The following is a 26,178-nucleotide window of genomic DNA, read 5'->3' as shown; positions in this document are numbered from 1 at the left end:
TATATATATATATATATATATATATACACATACACACTCACCGGCCACTTTATTAGGCACACCTGTCCAACTGCTCGTTAAACGCAAATTCCTAATCAGCCAATCACATGGCAGCAACTCAATGCATTTAGGCATGTAGACATGGTCAAGACGATCTGCTGCAGTTCAAACCGAGCATCAGAATGGGGAAGAAAGGTGATTTAAGTGACTTTGAACGTGGCATGGTTGTTGGTGCCAGACGGGTTGGTCTGAGTATTTCAGGAACTGCTGATCTCCTGGGATTTTCACGCACAACCATTTCTAGGGTTTACAGAGAATGGTCCGAAAAAGAGAAAATATCCAGTGAGCGGCAGTTCTGTGGGCGAAAATGCCTTGTTGATGCCAGAGGTCAGAGGAGAATGGCCAGACTGGTTCGAGCTGATAGAAAGGCAACAGTAACTCAAATAACCACTCGTTACAACCAAGGTATGCAGAAGAGCATCTCTGAACGCACAACACGTCGAACCTTGAGGCAGATGGGCTACAGCACCAGAAGACCACACCGGGTGCCAATCCTGTCAGCTAAGAACAGGAAACTGAGGCTACAATTTGCACAGGCTCACCGAAATTGGACAATAGAAGATTGGAAAAACGTTGCCTGGTCTGCTGAGTCTCGATTTCTGCTGCGACATTTGGATGGTAGGGTCAGAATTTGGCGTCAACAACATGAAAGCATGGATCCATCCTGCCTTGTATCAACGGTTCAGGCTGGTGGTGGTGGTGTAATGGTGTGGGGGATATTTTCTTGGCACTCTTTGGGCCCCTTAGTACCAAGTGAGCATCGTGGCAGCGCCACAGCCTACCTGAGTATTGTTGCTGACCATGTCCATCCCTTTATGACCACAGTGTACCCATCTTCTGATGGCTACTTCCAGCAGGATAATGCGCCATGTCATAAAGCTCGAATCATCTCAGGCTGGTTTCTTGAACATGACAATGAGTTCACTGTACTCAAATGGCCTCCACAGTCACCAGATCTCAATCCAATAGAGCACCTTTGGGATGTGGTGGAACGGGAGATTTGCATCATGGATGTGCAGCCGACAAATCTGCAGCAACTGCGTGATGCCATCATGTCAATATGGACCAAACTCTCTGAGGAATGTTTCCAGTACCTTGTTGAATCTATGCCACGAAGGATTAAGGCAGTTCTGAAGGCAAAAGGGGGTCCAACCCGGTACTAGCAAGGTGTGCCTAATAAAGTGTATAATATATATATATATATATATATATATATATATATATATATATATATATATATATCTATATATATCTATCTATCTATCTATATATATATATATATATATATATATATATATATATATATATATATATATATATATATATAGAGAGAGAGAGAGAGAGAGAGAGAGAGAGAGAGAGAGAGAGAGAGAGAGAGAGAGAGAGAGAGAGAGATAGATAGATATAGAGATATATATAGAGATATATTTATACACACACGCACACACTCCTGCCACATTCCACAGCAGCCAAGGGTGAGGTGACCGGTGTGGCTAAATCAATACAACCAGTCAGTTGAAAGGTGTCAAATGAAGAAATCACTGTTTCAGGCTGGACTTTAACTGCAGTCCCATCACTTCTGGAGACACGCCCCCACATGGAGAAAACAAACACCGCTGCACAAACATGCAGGCTCACACCTCATGCTGGAGAGAGAGGGAGATTTCCATGGAAATGTAATTTGCATTATTTCCACTTCCATAGTCCAGGTCATGAGACATAAAGGGTAAGGGCTATAAATGGCAAACTGAGATGTAGATAAGGCATGTCCCTTGATCCACAGTCTAACAGTGCGGTCATGGGCGAGCAGCAACTCTCTTGACTGCAGCTGCAGGCACACAGCAGGCCAGCCTTCACCTTCAAGTTATAAACACAAAACTTTTCTTGTGCATTTCCCCTTCAGTGAAAGGAAACTGAACGGCAGCCAGAGGTGGTAGATCACACTGCCGACAACAGCGACCTGCAGTCGCTGCCTCGGAGCCAGCATCTCCACCGACCTGGTGGTTTGATGTCGCACTGCCCAAACCCTCCTCCTCCTCCTCCTCCTCCTCCTCCTCCTCCTCCTCCTCCTCCTTCTCCATCCCCAGAGCCACATCACTGATCAGGGGTCATGTTCCCCGCTCCACATCTGGACTGACGCTGAACTCTGCAGCCGCTCTGCAGAGGAGCCAGTGGGGACCCGGTGTAATGAGAACCACAGATCCTTGCGTCTTCTCTGCTGCCGCGTTCTTTTATGAGCCTTGACAGGAGGACAAGTTGTAAAGAAATCTTACATGCATGTGGCCTTTTCCCATCAACTCAGATACCAACCCCGGCGACGAGCCGACGAGGGGGGTCAACGGACGCCTTGAGGAGAATGTCATCTGTTCCTTTCGCCGCTCAGATTGTGTACCGTGCCCTGGCGCCCGTCCAGGCCTGCGTGGATCTCGACGTAAGAAATGGGGGTTCAAACTGCGTAACAAGCTCATTTTCTTTGGCTCGAATTTCCCGAGAGTTTAAACAAACGCAGAAGACAAATCACACCACTCTCAGCTCAATCTGGAATTACTTAGGCATTCAAATTTGAATTCAATTTTCATGTCCCAATCACATCAAGCCATATACGTTTTGATGTATTCGGTGACTGTGCTGAGCGAGACGTCCTGGCTCAGAGTGAGAGAGAGGGCATGCGGTGGGGCAGGAAATGTCCAGCGTGAGCACTTCCTGCCTGACAATGCAGCCTTCTTCACTGAGTTAAGCAATTCGCAGACAACCAATTGGGTTTTGAAAGATTCCTGAGAGATCACATTAAGGCTGACCCAGACTGACCTCTGATGCCGACCAGCACCATTCACAAAACAGGCACACAAACACACACGTATGGATGTAGATCTGCACACAACATGAGGCTACAAACAGATATCATGTCTCAGAATTATGGGAGGACTCGATTTGCTGGAAAGTCCGGCAACCTGTCCCACTTCACAAAATATTATAGAAGGATAAACATGCCAGCAAAAAAAAAAAAAAGCCCTCCACTTCTCTGTGCTGGATGCATTTAAAGTCATCTTTCTCATGTTTAAAGGTGCAGTATGTAGAATTATCAGAAGAGAAAGAAAATTTGTATGCCTAAACAAACTAAATAAACAAACTCTCTTTCAGTTTCATGACTGAATGAACCGAATAAACAAACTGATCTCAACACAACTTACATACAGCCTGGCTTTGTTTATATATGGCGGACCCCGCCACCTTTCTAGCTTCAAACAGTGACCTGCAGACCTTAATTTCCTCTGAGAACAGCTTGTTTATTCAGTTACGGAACAAAATCAATCATTCTGGGTTTGTATTATTACCTCGTTAGTACTGTAAATATTAAAATTCTGACTTGGACTTTCCTCTCCAAAACTACATAGTGTCCCTTTAATATTTGCATAGAGCAGTGCATGTGCAGTAAATGATGCAGATGCAGCCATGGCGTGCACTGTAGTTCGGAAATGTTCATGTGTCAAAAAGCCTTGGATAAAGTCTAATCAAATTACTGCCTGATGTCACACCGGTCACTGGAAACATACAGTGAGAAGGCAAATATGAGTCAAGTTAATCCTACATTTACCCCAGATTAAGTGACAGCTGTAGCGTTTGGAATAAAGAAAAAAAAGGGCAGCATAAATGCAAGCTACGATACTCACACATCACGCATCGAGCTGAAATCTGATGACTTTTTACTGAAAACTACTAAGAGAGGGCTGAATGTTACTACAGTAGGTGTTACTTCACTCGACTCTGACGGCTGTTGTTTCATGAAACCCAAAAAGTGTGGAGGCTTTGAGAAAATATGACATTCTTGTCCTTTTTTGGTCAGCACGGGGAGGACGGGATACCTACATACTGTACCTCAATAATACGTTCCATGACTGCAGTTTACTGCTATGTGTGTACTTTGGCGTCCCCTCGCTCAGTTAGGATCCCAGGCCCCCGAACTGCTAAGCTGTTATTACAGGGTCGTCACTGCAGGTCACTTGAGGTGCCACTGAAACAACTGAAGCCACTGACATGAGTTATTCATATTGCATGCAGAGAGTTACGATCGCAGACAGGAAAAAATTACAACTATCCCTACAGAAGAGGTTCCCACAAAGATTGAGAAGTTACATAAAACGCCAAAATATGCAAGGAGGGCTGTAAATTCACCACTGAAATTTTAAAAAAAGCTTGTTATGGGTGCAAATATTTCCTGGAAGGATTTACTAATGTACTTTTTTGCACATTTTTAAAATGTTTATTATTATTTCTAATTTTACGATTAATGATAAAAAAAATAAATAATGCTAAATAGTATATTATGTCTGCCTCTGACACTTAAAATCATACTGGAGTGAGAAAAGCTGACATAAAAAAAGCCACTATCATATTTTATGAGTTTATTATCTTATGGATATTGGCAGCTATGGGATTATTTGAATAATTATGAAAATCACGAGTTATCATAAAATAAGAATAAGCCCCTTTTATTCCGTCAGGAGTAACATCAACCCTAAGATCACATTATTACAAGAGTATTTTATAAGATTTGTTTTGCTGAAGCAGATTCTTCACTCTGTCTCCTCTCTCCGGCTCAGGCTGCAGACTTGGCTCCGCTCTCTGATGCCATGTCTCACTGCAGCACTGCTCGCTTGTCCCCCTCCGCGACGGACCGGACCGACTCCAGCACGAGAGGGGAGCCTTCGTAGCCTTGATTCTATTCAAAACCGAGTCTACGCTGCGTTTTCCAACAATTGCAGTCCTGCCCGGTCTCCCCTCCAGCGAAGTCCCCACCCATCAAGATCAGCTATCAATTTGTCATTCATAAAGTTGGGAAGACACATGGGCGAATACCGTCCGCCCGCACGACTGGAAAGGCTGAAGATTTTTCTCGCTTAGGTTAAATCTGTTACATCTTTTTTTGTTTGTTTGTTTGTTTGTTTGAATCTTTCACAAAGTGTTTCTTTTTTTTAAGAAAAAAAAAGAAAAAGAAGAGAAATACCTACTTGCACCAAGGAAACAGTCCGTTAACCTTCTGAAACAGCTTGTTGAAGACGGACCATCTTCCATTTCGGATTGTGAGCGCAAAAAGCAGAGAGGAGCCACGGAGAAAAGTGCGCCTCTGCAGCTGCAACTTGGTGCGTCTGGGCGAAAAAAAACAAAACTATTCCAGTACGCGTTGATTTGATGGTGTCCTCAATGCTTCAGGCTGTGCACGGTTTAGGAAGGGCAAGAAGAGCAGTGTGTGTTGCCCCCCTCCTCCTCCTCCTCCGCCTCCTCCGCCTCCACCACCACCACCAGCGCTATAACCCAGCACCGCTGGCCGAGGTGTAGCTACAGTCGGCCCGCCTCCTCGGCGTGGTGGCTCCGTTGTGGATGTGCAGCAGCACCGGACTGGGGGAGCAGAGACGACGACGCATAGACACAGGGAGATGGGAGTCAACACACACACACACACACACACACACACACACACACACACACACACACACACACACACACACACACACACAGGGAAAGACAGGAGCGCGCCAGAGTCAAGTCAGCCACATCTATCAAGCGCGACTTCCGCTCTTATTTTCAAAATAAGAACCACACGATTCAACTCTTGGCGGTGTTCAGTGTATGAAACGACCATAGTGATATTTTATTTATTTTATTTTTAAGAATTTGAGCAGATTAAGCATCATTTCCCACTGTTTTCCTCTAAACAAACGTACAGTTTTGATACCTGCGTCTAAATTGCCACTAACTTAATATGAGACAGTTCTGCAAACAGTCGCACAGGCACCGAGCGCCATGACAACATGCGACCAAATGTGTGTCATCTGTTAACAAATAACCAGTTTATGCATTTGTCAATGTTTATCCCCACAAAACAAAGGCATTTGTTTTTAATTTGAAGGCTACATCCCGAGCGTTTCCGGTGTTGTTGCGCACTTGACGCGTCTGGAGAGCGCACTGTTGACGCTGCTGTTCCTGTTCCTGAATTTGGCTGCTGAAAGGGGCCGAGCCACACGCTGCCCGGCGCTCTCTAGAGACACGCTGCTGTTTCCTGATCCGCGACTCGGTGGTCGGAGAGGAGACGGAGACAGCCTCCGCCTCCACATCGGGACAGGAGGGAGCGCAGGAGACTGAGACCGAACAGGGGCAGCACTGAACAGGGCTTTGACTGTCTTGCCGTTGTGCCCTTCAGCAAGGCACTGATCAAGCATCTCTTTATTGCTCGTAAAGTACCAGCCTGACCTCTGACCCTCCTCAGCAGAGAGCGATCAATCTGAAGAATTATGCTGAATATCACAATACAAGACTTTATGAATGGCATGTGCACAGCGAGTGCGTTCATTCAGATCAGCCTTTCACAGAAAGAGCAACGTGCGAGATGTCAGAATGACAATCTACATTTCATAATGAGGCATAAGAAAAGCTTATTTAATGGACAAAAATCACAGAGGGCAGTCTAAACACCAATCACACCAAGGTCTGACTGGTGTCTCATCTAGCTGGAGATTTTACCTTAGGTTCTTTTGATCACTGTAGATGTTTGGTCCTCCGACCTCAGATGTCTGCAGAGACTTGCATGTACTAAAGGAACGTATTCAATTGATTTATTTCACCATGCAGGCTCAACTCAGTCTTACGTTTACATATATTATAATTGTAAATATCGCCTTGAATTGGCACCGTAAAAATAAGTCATTGCGGTCCATTCCTGCTGTGAAAGGCCTTACTCTGTTGCACATGTGCAGAGCCAGTGAAACATTTAGAATCACAGAGTTATAATCCTGTAATAATGACAACACCCAGTCTAGTAGTGATGATAATAAATATAATCTAATTAACCTCAAATCCAGGTCAACCAGATGAATATTTTACATTGTGCACTGACTGGAAAACAAAAACAACGGAAGCTGAAAAACAGAGTGCCGAAGCATCATTTGGCTACAAAGCGGCAGAGTCGAGATGTTGGGGTTTTTTTTTCTCCCCTTGACTTTTTTTTTTTTTTTTTTATTGCTTTCAAATTAAAGTGTAAGTGGAGGATCCGTTTGAACGCTCTCTCTGACGTCTTAAGGCCACAGTTCCTGTAACTGTACAGTTTCTGCCTTAGGAATGCATCGCCACTCATGTTTATATTTCCACTGATAATATCCATGCAGAGAGAGAGACACGTTAATTCATTTAAGGGACTTCTGCGGAGCAAAACAATCCCGGCATTCAACTCGCTCACTGTGCCGTGGCCACACCTACACAGCACCCGTACAAATCTTGGTTCGGGCGAAACACGCACGCATGGGAATCACTCCCGTTTGAATCCGCTCCAAATTAAGTGAGCTCCCTATCTCTGCAACCTTTGTCAACGTGCACCCCTGTGTTATCAGCACTCACACTGCGCCTAAACAGCTCCGAGTCGGCAACATGATACAGCATAATGTGTGCCAGACTCCCTCACGGCCGCAGCAGCACTACATACTGATCATATCGAGAGGGGGGGAGGTGTGTGGGGGGAGCTGTGGCGGGTTACGTCAGCATGTGCGCTATCAATCACTGGCATTCCTACACTCAGGAGCAGCTGGTCCATTCAGAGGTCACGTATAACATAATGGATTCTCTCTGACACACTCTGTCGCCGCTCCTTCCATTTTAGCTCAGAGAGAGAAGCCCTTCAGTGGAGAAACGACCTGCGTCAGCGTATTTCACACCCACGACACTGCCTGTATGATACCTTTAAGTGTCGAACTTGTTGTCTGTCTGATTATATTTCCCGTTGCCCAGGTATTTGGGAGGTGATGGCTAATAAATAAAGGTGTAATAAAACCATCAATGTGAAACAATTGATCAGGCCTTTTAATTGTAGGATACATACAGTATGTATCCCACAGATAGTATCTTGATCTGAAAGATTCGTCTACAAGCACCTACATTCATGGCTTTAATCCTATGGACAATCAGGACATTTTAGCCTGAGTTATGAAAATTACAAGGTCAAAAGGGCACCATGTAGTTTTGCACAAGAAATTCAGTCTCAGAATTTTAATATTTACATTATCAGTGAAGTAAAAACTACAAAATCAGAATTACTTTTCCATAACTGAATAAAAAAAGCTGTTCTCAGAGGAAAATAAAGTCCACAGAACACCTGAAGCTAGAAAGGTGGCAGGGTCCGCCAAATATAGTCAAAGTAAAAACTGTCTGAAATTGTGTCTTCGAGGTCAGTTTGTTTATTCAGTCCTGAAAACAAGGAGAGTTTATTTGTCTAGCTGGTTTCGGCATAAGAAAATCAGCCAGTGAAGATCGTTCTCTTCTGATTAACACTTCTTCCACAAACCTACATAGTGCAGCTTTAAGTAAAAATATTGCTGTGGCTCTGAGTTGATGAAGCTCTGTCTGCTCGTTCAGGGCTCACCCTCCTTGCATTCGGACAGAAAACACATACTTAAAACTGTTCCCTGCGAAGTTCATGGCTGGACGTTTTATGAGCTTATGTGAGACGGATATGGATGTCGAACTTATAGCGAATGCGGTAGATCACAAGGGACGCCACGACTCGGCGTGTGACCCCCCAGTGAACCCTTCTGATCTGCAGCTCTCCGACACGGTAGACTGACTTTTTTTTTATTTTTTAGATGTAATAATTACATAACAGGAAGTAACTGACCGGCCTGAGCTGTAAAATCAAACAGATATTATAACTATGTTTGGATGTGTCCGCCTTGTATGAAACGTGCTTAAACCACTGACATGAATTGTAATAAGGTGACGGCTTTATCAACAGAGACAGCTACATTCTTCGCCTTTGCACACAGTTCAGAAAATGCATTCTGTTTGATTGTATGTATATGTGAGACACATGTTAGACAAAGATACAAAAGCCACAGAATGATCCCAGCAAATCTCGAGCCGTCAGATGTTTCCTGTACTATTTTAAGTGCACAAAAGCGAGCTGCAAATTGTCAGGGACACACCGTTGCTGGAGAGCCGCTTGGCATCTCTGGTGGGCTACAGAAGTTCTAGTTTATCAGCTCGCTAATTCAACCCTGACATTTAAAGACCATGATAAATATTTCCATCTAATTTCAATTTAATCAAATCCAATCCATTCTAATTTAATTGTGGTAATATTCACAAGACAACCCTCAGTTTTATGGCTTCTTCATTTATTTCAGTATAATTAAGTATGTTGCAATACTGTAATTTCCAAATTCGATACCTCGCAACAGTGAGGACATTAAATTTGGGATTTTTATCAAAGGCTTAAAGGAGACCTATTATGCTGTTTGTTTTTTTTATCCCTTTCTTTTGGTGTTTTATTTGGGCTCTTGTGCATGAAAAATAAAAAGGTCAAAGTCTGTACCAACTCTCTCCCACAGAAAACACTCCTCCTGAAACACCTAGTCAGTAGTCCCGCCTTTAATCCTGTGACTTCTTGACATCACTACATTACCATGTCACACATTTGCACAATTTATGCTTAAATTCACATTAGAAGTGAAATGAAATGGAAGCTGAAAACAGGACAGAGAAAAAGCATTAATTTGCAAAATAACTGAAAACTAGTGTTAAGAATCACAGAGTCACTCACAAAACAATGCGATGTGATTTGCAACATGTTGCCCAGGATAACGATAGCGTCACAAGACAATCATCAAAAAATGTATAAAAATATCTACATGAAAATTCTCATGAAATGAGATATAAACAGCATCCAAAGACAGACTGTCTCTTGTCCATGCCCATATGTGCCATCACTCCAATGTAAAATAGCCATAAACTGATGAAAGGCCAAACTGCCAGAGAGCAAAACAGCAGCGAAGTAAAAGGAAAGTGACAACTACAGATGCCTAAAATCTTTTCAATCAGTGTATTTTAAGTTTTCAGACGTTTACACCACAAGGAGTCCAGAAGAAGTGACTCTGGTAAGTCCAGTTGTCTGGACTAAACCACTGTCCAGTGTCCACATGTTTTAATAAAAATGTTAGTATTTGTCGTCAGTGCATCGATAGTCCTATCACAAGAAAAAAGACATACAATGTATTGCTGTATGGATATTTTGTCCCATCCCTACCCAATAACCATAGATGTCAAATCATTTTAATAAAAAAGTTATTTATCTGTATGAAATGTTAACTCGAGGACTAACATGGAAGTAGAAATGTTTACGTAAGCATTGCATTTGAGTCCTGGCTGACAGCAGTAAAAAAACAATGTTAGAAATATATATTTACAGTAGATCACAGGCGGACACAGGTCAACAGATGGATTTTGGAGCTAAATTTGCGTCACACTGTTTCTCTCTCTTTTTTTTTAGTTATTCAGTTACTGTCAGAATCAAATGAACTCAGCACCACAGACCCAAGAAAACCTCAAAATGTCCGCCAGGGCTCTCTCCGGCTTGATCTGTATCAATTTGGACAGGCAGTGTGCACTCTTTTCTCTGTCAACATCATCCTGCCACTGAAATCCCATATCCATCTGTGAATGGATAGCATGTGTGTTACGGAGAAAATTTATGGAAATCAAAAAAAGGTGATGATGAAAGATGCTGAAATCTCATCTGTCTTAACATGGGACGTGTGTTTCACATGCGGCAGGTTCCTGTGGCTGCCAGTGAAAGAGCGGCTTTAGCATCGTCCGCTGGGGGATCAACAGCTGACTGAGGAGCGAAGTGCTCGGCAGCCATGCTTAACTGTTCTTCCCCTCTCGGCTGTTTTTAGCAAACATCCTCCTGATGACTACGGCCTCTGTCTCGCAACAGAAGAGCTGCACATCTTCAGACGTGTGTGCGCTTGTTCACACACAGCCCCCCCCCCCACACACACACACACACACACCACCCCGACATTACAGACCTCATCCACTTAAGCACATTTCTGATTCAAGGCACTGTACAAGCTTTTTGCACACTGCACTCACACACACGCCCCAGATGTAAGTGAAACATTTACAGATCACATGCAAGCAAACATGAACACATCTACACACACACACACACACACACACACACACGCAGGAGTGTACTTGCATCCACACAGGCACACGCACACACGCACACATCACATGCGGCAGACACACACCACAGAGACTTCCAGTCCCCTCCCCCCAACTGAATAGTCTGTTCTGACAATCCACAGGACAGCCGGAGCATTGACGTCAGAGGCAGGCCCATGAAAATACAGGGTCCCTGGGGGGCTGAGGGAGTTATGCACATCTTCACAGCTTGGCTCGCAACTAGTTCAACAACCAATGAGCATATTACTGCCTCTGTTTACTCTTACTCGTTGGAAAATGCAATAATAATAAAAAATGAAAAAAGAGGTTCCACATTTACACAGAGCCTGGCATGCACACATTTGCATGCGACTGCAATGCGGATCGTCTGAAACGTGACGTCAATGGACGTCATTGCACCGTGATCCATTAGGACAAATGTGGGATAGGTGCATAATTCAAGTTAATGGAAATACAAATCACAGCACATCATTACCTGCCCTCTGTCGTCTTAATAATTGCCATTTTGAATAACGGCTGTCACACTGTAGTATATTAGACATACCCAGAGGAGAGGTCTGTTGCTCGCTCAGACATCCTCGCAGTCCCCGGAGAAAAGATGACATCTTTGTTTACCGCTCAATGTTCTCAACCCCTTTCTGTTTTATTTCTTCTTCTCACACATCAGAGCCATTAATCTCATTGTTCACTCTTGTTCACCTCCTCTCACCTTTCCTGAGATTGTCTGTGACGAACTTATGTAACGCAGTTAGTGTTCTGCAACCAGACGCAGTGTGTGTTGCTCTTGTCTCGGCTGTGCTCTTGTACAAAACGATCCCGCGATGATCATCATACTGAAGCAGTATCAGTTCATGTCTGCTTATCTGTGTATGTGCGTGTTTATATATCAAAGGCAAAAACAAAAATGGCAGGGGAGGGGAAATATATCATTAAATTGTTATATTTTGAATACAGTAATTATGAATAAAAGTGCACAAATTAGTAGTAATAAGAAGTTGTCCATTGAAAATACAGATTTTACAATCTACGTTTGAATTTTTCCAAAATGAAAAACTTCAGAGATCACTTCAGATCATCACTACAGAACATCCAGAGACCACAACTGCCCTGTATAAATACATTATATTTAAAATGATCAGCAAGTCACTACATCAAACATTGCACATGCTGCATTAATTCACATGGGATGAAATGCGAGAGTAGGACCTTAAAAGACCAAGTAAATGTTAGAAACTCTGTCATCAGCTTGTAGCTTTTCAGCTAACAATCCCTTTGTTGCTGTTGCTTCTCAAATAAAATGACAACCGACACCAAAAGGGAGAATCACCCCAGTCGCCAGGATAAAATGTTGGCAGCAAAACACTTCTGCACACTACTGATACATCCACTTTTGTGCGGATCATGGGCATCCACACCATGTTGACACTTCTGCAAAAATTTGTCACGTCACACTCGTATTACATTTTCAAGACCTGACTTTTTTTTTATTTTATTTTATCAGGAGGCGGAGGGAATACTGGTGGAGTTGCAGGGGAAAGGCTGCCAAGCCAGTGACCACAAGACTGTGTTACAACGTCTGTAAGTGAGAAAGCTACTGGATATTTTTAAAGAGACCTCAGGATTTCCTGCCGTGTTTTTTTATCGAGTTACTACAAAAATAGGCTGGGAAATGTTGTTTAGCTTTTCCAAAACAAACCCAAAAACGTTGGCACTAACCTGAATGATCTTGGCCGTGTTTTTATCAGATCAGAGTCACTCACAGGGCAGAAGCCATTTCGGTCGACCCTCATCACCCTCTCCGTGCAGATTTTCAACTATACTGGCTATGGCACTAAACATAGGCCTGATGCACTCTGAGAGCTTTATTTTTTCGATTCCTCACTGTGTTGTTTTGATGATGACCTCATGTATGGTGCATGTTATATGTATGTGCAGAAACGTACATTGTCAACACTCTGGCGATTGTTTTGTGAAAGAACAATATGATAGTATGAATGCAGTGTTTTGAAGGCTTTTCTATGCATCACATGTCTCCTGAGATTTTTCCTCACTCAGGCCGTCTGAGTGCATATGAGATGGTGTGATGTCATTGCTGTTCACCATCGCTGAGTGTCGGGTTATCAAAACAGACCATGATATTTATGGGGATGGTCACTACCCCGGTTTCAAGTCCGGGGTATGTACATACGAGTTCCTTAAAGCGATCTGATCCGGGGCCACTGTCCCTGTAAATGCAAAGTTGACAGGTTTATCAAGTATGATGTTTTTGTCTGTGGAAGTATTAAGCTGAAACAGATTGATTTTCTTTTCAACCAGATGATCTGTGGAATTTTTCGGTTATGCAACAGAAGCTTTTATGGTTGCCTTCTTGTTGCAATAAAACTGAACCTGGATCCAAGCTCTCAATGAGATCCAAATGTACACTTAAAACACTCAGGAATGTATAGATGATGCTCCATCTCTTTTCAGTGCTGCAGCCAATTCTGGTAAGAAAAAGGGCAAAAAAAACCCCAAAACAAAACAAAACAAAAACATTCTGCAGTAGCTGGAGTGTCCGGTGGCAGATGAACCTGGGTATCCGAGCATCTGAACAGCTGCCACATGTACTAGCTTGCTTGCTTCTTGGAGGACTTCCTTCCATGTGGTGAACACGATGACAGGACATTAAGAGCTGAGTGCAATGGAACAACTAAAGACGGGCTGATTTTTGTCAGCATTGTCACATCAATGGAAGCACTGTGTAGATTACCCAGCAGGGAATACATGCTGTGTCCCCAAGGGCAAGTGTCCACTAATAAAACTTGGCTCTTCAGCTGCTTGCATGTCCCTCCAGAAGAGGCACAGAGCTGCTTGTCAACAGGAAACAGGCTGATCTGGTGAAGGTTGCCTTTTATGGACTCACTGACAGTAACAGTGTGTTCAGGGAACCTGAGGAGGATGAAGGTCCTAATGTTCATTTGGGGTGGAGCTGATTGGAGGACTGATCTCATTTGTACCTCGATCCTGTTCTTTCCATTATGGTTTATTATGGGATATAGGATTCTGCTGTCTGCTCTGCTTCCTCTGCAGATATCTTAGACACATAACAATTTTGCTGCTCTTTGCAGCAGGTGAAGGAAGCAGGCCTCTGCACATCCAGCATCGCCAGTATGACGAGCCTCTGGCTGCAACATGTTCTCACTCCATACTTGTTAAATGAGGCAGCATGGTCAGTGACTGAGTTGGGCAACAGAAGAAGTTGGTTACGTTTAGGAAACAAAAACTATTTGGTTATGTTGCCCAACAAACCGACAGTGGTTCAGTCAGTCAAGGTCAAGCAACAACAGTTACAATACTTGACCTGCAAAATTGCAATATCTGTTATTTGTTATTTTTAAGGCAGAGTCTTGCAACCCAATTGCCAGAATAAATAAAGGCAATGTACGTTTTTGCAATCAAATGATATGTTGATATGTCTCTGCATTTGATTGTATATTATGACAAAACTATGCTTAACATCTGACTTTAGGTGTGTAAAAGCCACTTGGTCAGAGTTAGGACAATGTTTTTGCCTTAAATACCTGTTTTGGTCGCCACAAACACAAGCTGGAAATTGTTCTGAGGTCTCCTAAAAGATATCCAGTGGTTTCACACGTACAAACGTTGACACAGCCTCAGACTGTGGTCACTGGCTTGGCAGCCTTCTTGCCTATAGTTCGAACACCATCTCGTGCACCTCCCAATATGAAAGTCAGGTCATTAACATGTAATGTTATTGTGATATGACATATTCTGTAGGAATGCCAGTACATAGTCTAATAGAGAAACAGATGAGAGCGTATCAGTGGTTTGATGAAACATTAACTGCCAACATTTTATCCCCAATGACTGCGCTGACACGATGTAATGTCTAGTCAAATATCTAGCAGTAAGTGATAGCTAGTGATCATGTCCTTTTTGCTTTGAGCTCTGGCCATCGATTCCATCAACAAATCAAATTATTGTTCCAGTGTAGGAACATGCCAACATTGCCATAGTGAAGCCTAACAAGGCAAGACACTCCTGCTGCCCAGTGGGGATCACCAATCACAACAAGTACACCTTATGATTGCATTTATCAAAAAACTGTACATCTATAGTTAGTCAATCGTTAGTCAATAGTTATTTTACTGTCAACAAAATATTGGTTTATTGTAAAGTGACAACTGATGTTCATAAACCTTTACAATTGCTTAAAATATGGTTCATCGTTTTTTTTTTAACAGTGAAACAACTATTAACTAAAGTACAATTAACTATAACATTACCATTTATTAATGATGGTTATTATAAAGTGTCCCTGCTGATGGCCCAATCTACAAAACAAAAAAATACTCTCTTTTAGTTATTTTGGTAATAGTTTATAAATATATTTATTCCTTCCCCTTAAAATCTTCTCAGGAATAGTAGACCGACGTTTCATTTTGCATCAGTCTCATGAGCAAATGTTCAAATTCTGTATGATTAATTATTTAAACCCTGCAGGGATTCATCTGCATGGAGGTCAAAGGTCAGAGCGAACTGTAGCACCCCCGGTAGCTGATGGGTGTTTTCCTGCAACACTGCAACCTGAAGAAAGGTCACTGTAGCACAAACATTGGTGACGTAGGTTCGTGAGGCAGCACTCGGAGCAGCAGAGCTTACTCTGACTGCAAAATGAAGCGTTTGTAAATTCAGAGCACTGCCAGAAGTCCTCTGCCTGAATTCAGAGACGAGTTGACACGCTGTCAGCAGACGACGTGGACAACCATGCAGCAGTGCAACTCTGGCCGAATGGTATCAGGCTAAATGACCTGTACGGTATGAAAATACAGTTCTAGAGGCCATTTTAATGTACTGCTACAGAGCTTCTTCATATCAAGAAGAGACGGACGCTACAAAAGACAAACAACTTAACTCAGTTCTTGCTATATTACATGCTTTAAGTTATTAAATACTCAAATGTTTTAGTTTGTTAGTAACTTGTAGACATCAAAGCTGTGAGTGAGACAGGTTTAAGCAATTTTTGAAGCGTTATTATTAATCTGCCGCCAATATTTTGTTTATTCAAAGCCTGCTCAGCGCATGACACGCTCAACAGAACTGCACTGTGCGGTGGGTGGAAAAATGTCATGACGTGATCCGCGATGACCATATTTCACCGAGCGTTTCAACAGTTTAACTGCAGCGGCCGCCTGAAACAGTGGAAGCCTTCTTCTGCTCCTGTGCCACATGCTGACAAATTTAATGTGACCATATAACACCTCTAATGCTCTCAGTGGCTCGCCGTGATTCAGAGCCCCGCACTGCACAATTAAATTCAAAAGCAAAAAGGGGGGGGATTAGCGTGGATAATATGGCGAGAAAATAAAATGAAAGAAAACGTTGATGAGGCTCCTATCAACGCACGGGAGAAGAAAAAGAGAGCGCACAACGGACAGGTGGTGCAGATATGTGACGTGCCGGAGAGCTGCAGTGGAGGGAACTGCAGAAAGAAGCACATGAATAAAGAAAAGAAGAAACATTTAAATGGGTGAAAAAAAAGAAAAAAGGCTGTGATGAAAGAAGTGTGCAGGGGGGACGGGGGGGGGAACAGGGATGGGTGGGTAGGTGGGGGTGGGGGTGGTTTGTTGGTGGGTGTATCTGCGTCAGAGCTGGAGCCAATGAAGTCAGAGACGGGGCAGGCTCGAGCTGGAGACGCTGTTACTGCCACTCACAGCACCCGCCTGGGCCTCATGTCCTCTACGTCACGGAGCTGGCACAAATTATGCCTGCCTCATACACACACGCACACACGCATGCACACACACAAGGTAAAATGTAATTTATGTGCATTACACTATTACAGCGTACAGTGCCTTTCAATGGCATTTAAATCAGCGTCGGCAGACGTGTATTTCACTCCCTAAAATAAAAAAAAAAGCACAAAGATTTGACTGAAAAGAGAGGAGGATTTTTTCCTTACGTTATTATTCTTTTCACCTTTGACAACAATCAAGCTGCTAATGATCTGGTCTTTGTGTTTAAGTAAATGCAGCCTGATACCTGATGCACGTGCCAATATTTCCAGAGAAACCAAAGAGCTTTTTCATATCAGTGTCAAAGCCAATAAAGCCTTATATACACTCCGTTTGTGCTACATTTCTGACAGTATATTTGAAGTAGTTTTGACAATTACTAAATGTACTTAAACATTAACTGATTAATTAAGGACCCCCCCCCCCCCCAAAACAAACTGTAGATTTACTGCAGTCTTTGGTAATAAAGTCCTATAAAGAAATTAAGCACAGTAATGGTCATATAAACAATAATAGCTCTTTCACAATATGCAAAGAGGAATATCACAAAAACACACATCCAGCATTTACAAACACAACACACACTCCTGCATCTCTCACACATGCAAATCCCGGTTGCTCAGATTAGCGGGCAGTGTTTCTGTTGGCACCACTTCTGACCTAGATTATCACATCCGTAATTCTAGAGAGGATGACCATGATGACGATGATGATAAGCGTGCGGTCAGAGGTCTGCGGAGGGGAAAGAGAGAGAGAGCAAAAAAAAAAAAAAAACACAACCAAACAAACACAAACATAATAGGACAAAACAAACGGCGCTTGTCGGCTCTGCTGACGTCACTCTGCCATGTAAAACGCTTCACTGTGCAATCTTGTAAAAACTGCGGGCTAAAATGGGAGGTCAAACGTGTCTCTTCACATGTGCGCATGAGAGTGGGCACCTGCCGTTACGTGCTGAGCACCACTGGCGCAGGAGGACAGCTGCAAAACGTTATCCAACCAGAGTGAAAAACAGAAAACTGTGAATCCTATTGTTTCAGCTTGTTACACATGTTGATTTTTCATCAGGGAAATTAAGGGTCTGCTGGTGTGATCGTTCTTTAAACAGTATTTGAGGACAAAATTGTTTCAGAGTTGTTTTTATTTTTTTTTATTCTTTGTTGCTTCCAGCTCAACAATCAGAGCAGCAGCTGCAGCTCTGCCGGCAGGAGTCACATCCTATAGGTGATGACGCAAGCAAGGAGACATGAGCCATGACCTCATCAGCTCCCCATCAAACCATCACTCTGCTCTCTACCTCACACACACACACACACAATGATAAGTTACTACTAGCTGTAAAAATCCCTGCGCTGGATGCTAACAGCCTCCTGGTCAAACGGAAGCCTCTCAAACACACAGTCGGCTCATTAATTACAGCTGAGTGATGTCACAGTGCCTGTCGGTGTGTGTGTGTGTGAGTGTGTGTGTGTGTGCTACTTGTGACGGTGTGTATACAGTCATGGGCATTAGACGTGGTGGCATCAAGAGGACAAAGAGGAAGAACTATTTTATTCATATTTAAATGTAGTTTCTAATAACGTGAGAAAAATAGCAACATTTCTACAAAGACCAATTCAATTATTATGAAATATTCAAGAATTACAACATAATTTAATTAATATCCATAAAATGCAAAAAATGTCTTTCTCATGTAAAAAAAAAAAAAAGTTAAATGTAAATCTTTAGTTTGGTTCAGTTCCATGCAGTGAGAGAAGCTGTATGGAGTGGAAAAAACACTGGTATTGATGAACAACAATTTTATGAGTTGTTATAAATAAATCATGCGTATCAAAAAACAAAATTTAAGACAGAACGAGAGAGAGAGAGAGCTCCGTACTGAGCTCCAAGAATTCAGGGAGTGGCTGCGGGGACAAGCGGTAAGTGGATGCCTGTGGCTCTCATCAGAAGCCAAACAAAGTCAGTATGAATCATAGGTGAGAAATATGGGTGCTGACGTCCGGGCCTGTCAATCTGTCCGCACAGCAGACATCAGCACGGGCCAAGACGGCCGAGCAGCCAGACGTCAGGTCTGCCTGTTCACTGATAACACATGGTCACAATCCATTCATGAACCAAACACACACCAGCCCCGACCCTTACTCACACATCCAACTTGAAACTGTTGCACTGCATTCATGCGCAATATTTCAAGAACTTCATTTTCCTGATTTAGTGTTTTACAATGTAATTGGTTTGTCCAGAATTGGACTTCACGTTGTCCAGCACCGCCGTCTGAAATCGTGAAATTAAAAATCAGCAACCTCAGTATAACGTTACAATGGCTTCACTTAAACAATCAAATTTAACTGTTTTTCTAATTCCTGCCTTCTGCTACGTCACAAACAGCTGTGATGTTAAAACCCCTTTTGACATCAGCTTTGTCTTTCGTCACTCACTATCAAGTCTGCAAAAGTTAATGATAATTTTAAGAAATGTTCAATCCAGAGTTTGCTGGTTGTCTGCTCCAATGGTGAGCGTCTCTGATACCGCTCCCTGCCTTTCCATAGTTATACTTTAGCCCCACCTAGTGTCTGTCTGTCTGTCTGATGGAGGCATCTAGTTACTTGAGTCAATTTTAAGGAAGGGCAAAGGTCAACATAAATCTAAAAGTGTGAAAACTCTGAAAATAAAATACAAATGACAATGTGAGGAAATGTAGGATTCTTTCCTCCTGCAAACCTTTGTGTGGACGACTGTGACCTGCAACTCACACTGAGACCACTAAGAGGTGATCTTGTACAAGCTGAGCTCCTTCCAATCAGTCTGAAGCTCATAAAGTGAAGCACCGGAGCTACATTGTCCTCAGAGGAGAGCCGGGATAAGAATATTCATGAGAATTTGCGAGTGTTTGAACGTGTGTGAGGCTGCATGTGGTTTATACGCTACATGCTCTGTGACGTCAAAGAGCCCCGTGAGCCTCGGCTGCGCTTCCACAGTTTTCAGCATCGCGGGCACAGAGCCAAGCTAAAGAGACACACATGGTGCGCCGCTGGAGAACCATGCCAGTGTGTGACGCTGAGCTGCTCCTCAGTTTAATCTGTGTGGACAAAACCAATCCACAAGATCTGGAACTATTCTCCTAACGGTCTGAATTCAAGATGAAAGAGGGACTCTTGACTGGCCTTGGACGTGCTGACCTCCTGTCTCGCAGGAACAGGCTCTTTTTGTTCCTCTAAAGGCTTTGATTCAAGAAAACAGATGATGGCACGGTTCATTGTTATCCCCTATCCACCATATAAGTGCCCTTTAAAAAATAATCATGCCACTTATATCAACCATCAGTGAAGAGGTGTTTAGAGTTATTTCTGTGGCTTTACTTGAGCTGCTTTATGGACTGTTTGTTTTGTATTAAACCAAATATGTTCAATACCATATTATGAAGTTGGGGCCAATTCTGATCCAGTCTCTGTATCGGGGGCCGATATTGTTAAATGTATGAATATATGACTGAAGTCACCGATCCACATACTGATCTTAAATCCATATATCTCATCTATTTCTAGTTGCACTCTTTACATTTAATTATTAGTTTTGAACTTGTGAATAGAAATGTCCTTGTTAGTAGTAGTACAGATAATGAATTGTGTTCCAGTTGCTTGCATTTGTCAAAACATGAAAAGAGTAGCCAGAGCAATTTGTGCATTTTTGTATATTTTCAGCTCTGGAAGCTGATGCTGATACGGCCATTAAAAATAATACAAAAAATTATATATTGGCCAATATGTAATTGATATCTGTGCGAAATACATATTGGCCAATCTCTATCTGTATACAACTGTGACATATATATCATTTTATATTTATTTGTGTATATGTGTGTCTGTGTGTGACAGTCTAAATTAGGCTACCAAACACTTATGATGACAAGGTTTCATTGTTTTTGAAACTATTATATATGTAATGGAGGCGGGATGTCCAACAACATTTTTTTTAAAGTTTTCAAATATAGGTGTGTATTGGAAGATATTCCATACACGTGTGATAAGTCTCATAAGTATCAGCTGATAACAGGCTGACTGGTGGACCGATGTATGGTGAAACTGCACCAATTGTTTATAAAAAAAAAACAGTTGGCATCTAATTTCATCATGGATCAGTTGGGTCATATGCAGTGATGCACCAAAAGCACTGTGGCAGGGTCTCTTTAGGTGGCAAGCCAATGTGTATGTAGCTCACGTGATGAAATGCAGACAATGCCACTGTATCGCTTGTCTCTGGAGAAAGCATTTGAAAAACTGGCAGGGGCTGTGATACACAGGAGGAACGCATGATTATACATCCTAAGTTAAAATACAATAACACGAAAAAACAACGCTGAATGCATTCTATCTGTTTTCTCTCCGACTGGTGATGGATCAATGTAGCTTGGCACCTGGCAAAGCTATTGAAAGCCCACAACTGATAAAGCTAATGTCCTGATAAACTCACTGAAAAAGCTTTCTTAGGGCACCTGCGACAACGATGCATCCCAAAATGAAGAGAAAACAAACTGTTAATTTCGTCCGTGCCATTAAAGAAAGGCTACAGCGAATCCTTTATTTCTTAATGGAACACTTGGCCAATATCTGACAAAAAACAAAAGTATATTTCCCTTTAATTTCCATGCCCAGTCTCCACTGTCTAATTTAATTATTGTGGCATTAAGTTGACAGAGCATTGTACAATATTACAGCTCAACTCTCTCACTTTGCTACTGAAATTTTCAGTATATTGGTTCATGGTTCATGCCTCACTTTGCACCATACCATATCTACTGTAGGCTCGTGGAGGGAGAACTGGTCAGTTGTGCAGCTCGAGGCTGCTGACCAGCTGTGGTGGTGGCCGCCGGGTGGGGGTTAAGCCTGGACCTGTAATCGACAGGTCCAGGCTGCACACCAAGAGGCAAGACAAAAAAGTCTTTGTGGTCCTGATATGAATCTCAATGCCCCTGTTTCTACACCTCCCCTCCTGGCCTCGCCGTGGACATGTGAGCGAACAAAAACGATCTCCATGAGAAAATACGAGCTCGGGCACCCGGAGGCGACAGTGAATGGAGCGGCTACAGTGACAGCACCATAGTGACTGGAGCTAGTTGTCAGATTCTGTTCACGATGCACAACACAGATTTATTGCATTTGTCTGTTGTTTTAGCTCAAACAACAGACCAGATTGTATCATGAAATGGTTTAATTTCATTCCAAAATGGTTTCGTTTAAAGCATTCGGCTGACTGAACTAGACCCGCCAGATGAGTAGCATGGGGTATAATGCTCTTATTTACAATGATACCCTTTAATAGTTCCTCTTAGATAAGCAAAAGATTATATGTCCTTCTACTTCCTTCAGGAATCACTTCTTTGTGATCAGATCTACATTTGCTTTGACGATGGGATATAAAACTGTATTGCTGCCATCGTACATAAAAGCGTGCAGGATGAGAGAATCTTGAGTGGGAGGGGTTCCGTGGGTGTGTACCCCCTAAGTAGTCACAGATGCCAGCACCGTCGGAGAAGGAAGCGCCCGTCTCTCCTTCCGCATTGGCCAAGGGAAACTCTGGTTTGGGCATGGGCCCAAAAAGATGTGGAGCCAAAGACCGTGATACAAACAGGTCACATCTTCAAGTGTGCAGGCCCGAGGACGCCGTACTGTTTACGGTAAGTCCTGCACTGCGTCTGTGAGTTTATATTGAGGTGTTTAAAGGTCAGGTTACGAAATGCGCACCACCAGCGGCAGATGTGTAGATATATGGGATTTTATTTGTTAAGGTTTTTAGATATCTTTTCCATGAAATTTTGTTTGTAGGACTGAAAAACTACAATCCAAAAAGGCAGTCACACCAGTTCATGTCAGGGATTGTCATTTTAAAAAATCATGTTTAAACTTCTATGATGTGTATTGGAGCACTGCATGTGTGAGGTAGTAGGAAGTAAGATTAACATTTTGTCCGGACACAGAGAATAGCATGAACATTTGGTTGAAACAAAGAATGTTTCCTTGGTGTCTCTTGAATGTTTGGGACGTATTTCAACCCAATCCACTGAAAAATAAGCACTTGGTGAGGTTTAGAATGCACATACAAAGAATCACAAACTTGCTTACATTTAGCTCTGAACGTATGGCTTTTGGATTATGGATGATCTTGTGAATTTATCAGAATTTTCTACATGAATTTCTTTGACAAAATCCATGACATGAACTGGGAAAAGCTCCGGATTTTGAGCGAGGAGTTGGCGTGTAGTGACCCATATGTTAATGGATTTTCGTCTTTGAATAATGTGATGCAAAGGAAACACCACACCAGTCCTCACGTAAGCCGTTTCCATTGCTACAGCACTATTCATGCACGCAGGCACGATTCTCTGCTTGAAGGTGATGCTTGAACTTCCAACTCCTGTCATGTGTTTGCCAGCATAACAGCCGCCACGCTTCTGATCGAGGCATTTCAAAAGCTGCCTCCTGAAAATGAGGAACGCTTGAATTTCAAGCGAAGAGATGAGCTGACCCGCTGTTTTCAAACCACAGGCACTCTGAGGAAAGTGAAGCATAAAGCTCCAAAGAAAAGGACTGACTTCGGTTTATACTGGCCTGTTTACCGTTCAGTGATCACGCCACAGCTTGCCCACATTTCGATTTTAAACTAAATCATTTTGAGCATCCCTGGTCTGGATTTAGGACTTCCACATTATTTCCATCACATCACTGTTCGGGGCTGCCACTGGGCTCGATTCTTCCCAAGAAAAATGAAGGCGGAATTATGGCACAATGGAAGTATGTCTGCCATCGCACAACCAAAACAGAAAGAAGCATTGTTTTCCCCACTGCTATCCCCAGCTCACGATGGAACAACTGGGGAAAATGTGGAAACTCTACACTGCAGAAGAAAAAGAATCCAGCGAATGGAGGTGGCAAAGAAGAAGAAGAAGAGGGACAGTGATGGAAACCGAGGTCAAACAAGAGTGAACAATGCGCAGTCCCTCAACGGAGCGCAACGGTGTTGTGTCAAAGCCTGTTCCCCTGTCAATATGTGTGCCCCCGCCGGGACTTGTGACGGTTCATTGCTGGCAAAGTCTGCCTGCGTATCAATACAACACAGTGGTTCACATTTCTAGTACTGAGACTGAGGTTTCTATGTCAAAGCAGCCATGTTTCTATCGCTTGTAAAGTGGCACCAACCTTAAAACCAAAGGGAAACACTTGGAAAATGTAAAGTCGAAAAGTGGTCTATTTCTGTTTTGATGCAGAGAGCAGATCAATCAAACGGATCACCAGTCGTCGAAGCTCGCACTCGCAAGTAAACCAACCTTATGTTTATCGTTTGGCAGCAACCTCTAGTGGTCATAGTAGCATAATGTAGTAGTAATGTGTGAGCAAAGGAGGAAGTCAGGTGACGGACCATAGAAAGCAAAAGAGTCAGATTATGGAGGTGGCTTAGGTGGTTAATGAATGGGTGACACCCTGGGCCACATTTTTCTTTCCGAGCCCAACCAAGTTTGAGAGGGTAGTACTCGACGGGCGTCCTCTTTTTTTCTATGTCCACACCTGACTGGAGTGATGCAGTTAATGCTTGCCTTCTTACCATGCTGACAAACATGTACAGCGTAGATGACCGTGGCAAAAGGCATTGTTCTACTCTTATTGTCTGCTCTGCAACTACTGTCACACAAATGTGACTCTGCTGGGAACTGAAGAGAGATTATAAAAAGTAATCCACAACGAGTAAGATTGTTTTCCAGGGATCAAAAATACTTATGTACAGGAGTGGAGAGTTGATTGCTTGTCAGTCACATGTCACTGTAAAGGTTGTGTAGACTGTGCACCCTGAAGGCATCACCCCTAGTTTTGGTTCAACTCTCACACCGTCATTTCTGAGCGTTACTCCTACCTTGGTCGCTGCATCCTGCACGTGGGGATTCCTCGAAGTCCTGGTCGTCAGGACTTTTCCGTTTCTTCGACATTTGCTGCTCCCTGCTCGAGTGATGGATCTACCCACCGCTGAGTCGAAATCTGCTGATAACGCGAGACGCCTTCAGCCGGCGGGGTACACAACGCATACAACAGTCCGCGGGAGGCGAGAGGAGGAGAAATGCGAATAAATCTCAGTCCCGTTCATTCAGGTCCCTTCTCGGGTTGTCCTCTTCCCGGCGTGCTGCGTGCGCAAAGTTACCATGTGCTGGCCAGCCGAGCATCTGGAGACGCGGCGAGGCATGGAGCCGGTCTCCTCCTGGTTCCCGCCGTAGTCGGACAAGATGCCGGCGTCTGTCCTCCGCGGACGCTCCGGGGCTTACTCCTCCCGACAGATGAGAAATATTCGCAGCTGAAGTGATTTGTCGATCACGTGCGTGGCGGATTATGCTTGAACGCCGCTCGGATGGGAATTACGCACTCGAGGCAACTTGTTGATCTTCATCATAGAAGTGGTTTTCGTCAGTCCGGATGTCCTTTTCATTCTTTTCTTTTCTTTTTTTTTTTGTAAAGTCAATTCATAGTTTGAACGTTGTGTGTGGTGTTTGACTGGATTGGCACCCGGCGACGTCAGACTACAAGTCTAATCAGGCACGGATGACGCACAGCCGACACAACGGGAACTCTCGCCTATCTTGAAGAGTATAGACCAATGTAAACGGAGATCGTCTGGACGTGGTCGAGCGCACCAAGGCGCGCGTCCCCTCGGCGACATGTGAGCTGCACACTAAGTTGCGGGTAGAAAACGCTCCGTGAAGGAGAAGGAGGAGGAGGAGGAGGAGGAGAGGATTCCCGGAGACACACTAGTACAGGAGTGGAGCACGGGGGGCGCGCAGCAGCTGTAGTACAATACCTTGTCGTTTACAAGCCCGCCAGTCCAGCGACGAGCAGAAAACACTCTGCTTGTCCGTGACGCTTCTTGCGCAAAACCGCCAAATCCAAGTGCCGGAGTGACACAGAGCGAACAAACACGCATTGTGTGGTGGGGACCAGTCTTTGCTTTCACTTCAGGACCCACAGAGCAATTTGAGAATGAGCTGTGAATAAATGCAGCAGCAGCGGCGGCGGCGGCGGCTCAGAGAGGGAGAGTGGCGGTGTGGCAGCGCGCACTACAGAGGAGGCAATGACGCCACCGGTCTGGCTTTTTACAAAGTGCTTGATGGTAGTTTTCCCCTCCGGCCGACTGAGCTCTGAATGCCAGAGAATTAGAAAAAAAAAAGAGAGAGAAAAAAGGAAGAAAAATGGGGGTCAGCTCTCTGCTTTCAGAAGTCACTCACTTCTACTTTCACACACTGAGTCTCCTCACACGAGGGTCACAGATGGGTGCCTGA

General features: G+C 43.5%; 1 protein-coding gene across 6 annotated transcripts in view; it reads right to left on the bottom strand.

Moving 5' to 3' along the window:
* The window catches only part of pde10a (phosphodiesterase 10A), a 66,707-nt gene extending 40,529 nt beyond the window's left edge, over nucleotides 1-26,178 (bottom strand). For 3 of the 6 annotated variants that reach the window (XM_037124339.1, XM_037124341.1, XM_037124342.1), the window contains exon 1: nucleotides 5,070-5,332. In XM_037124339.1, coding sequence (XP_036980234.1) covers nucleotides 5,070-5,133 — 64 coding nt within the window. In that variant the 5' untranslated portion in view covers nucleotides 5,134-5,332. Of the gene's footprint in view, nucleotides 1-5,069; nucleotides 5,334-24,767 lie in introns of those variants that run through there. The other 3 variants (XM_037124338.1, XM_037124337.1, XM_037124340.1) reach the window with 3 other exon arrangements.

The sequence above is a fragment of the Acanthopagrus latus genome, chromosome 15 (assembly GCF_904848185.1).
Source record: "Acanthopagrus latus isolate v.2019 chromosome 15, fAcaLat1.1, whole genome shotgun sequence".
Taxonomy (NCBI): domain Eukaryota; kingdom Metazoa; phylum Chordata; class Actinopteri; order Spariformes; family Sparidae; genus Acanthopagrus; species Acanthopagrus latus.
Note: the sequence above shows the minus strand (reverse complement) of the source record. Positions and strands in the feature narration are given on the sequence as shown.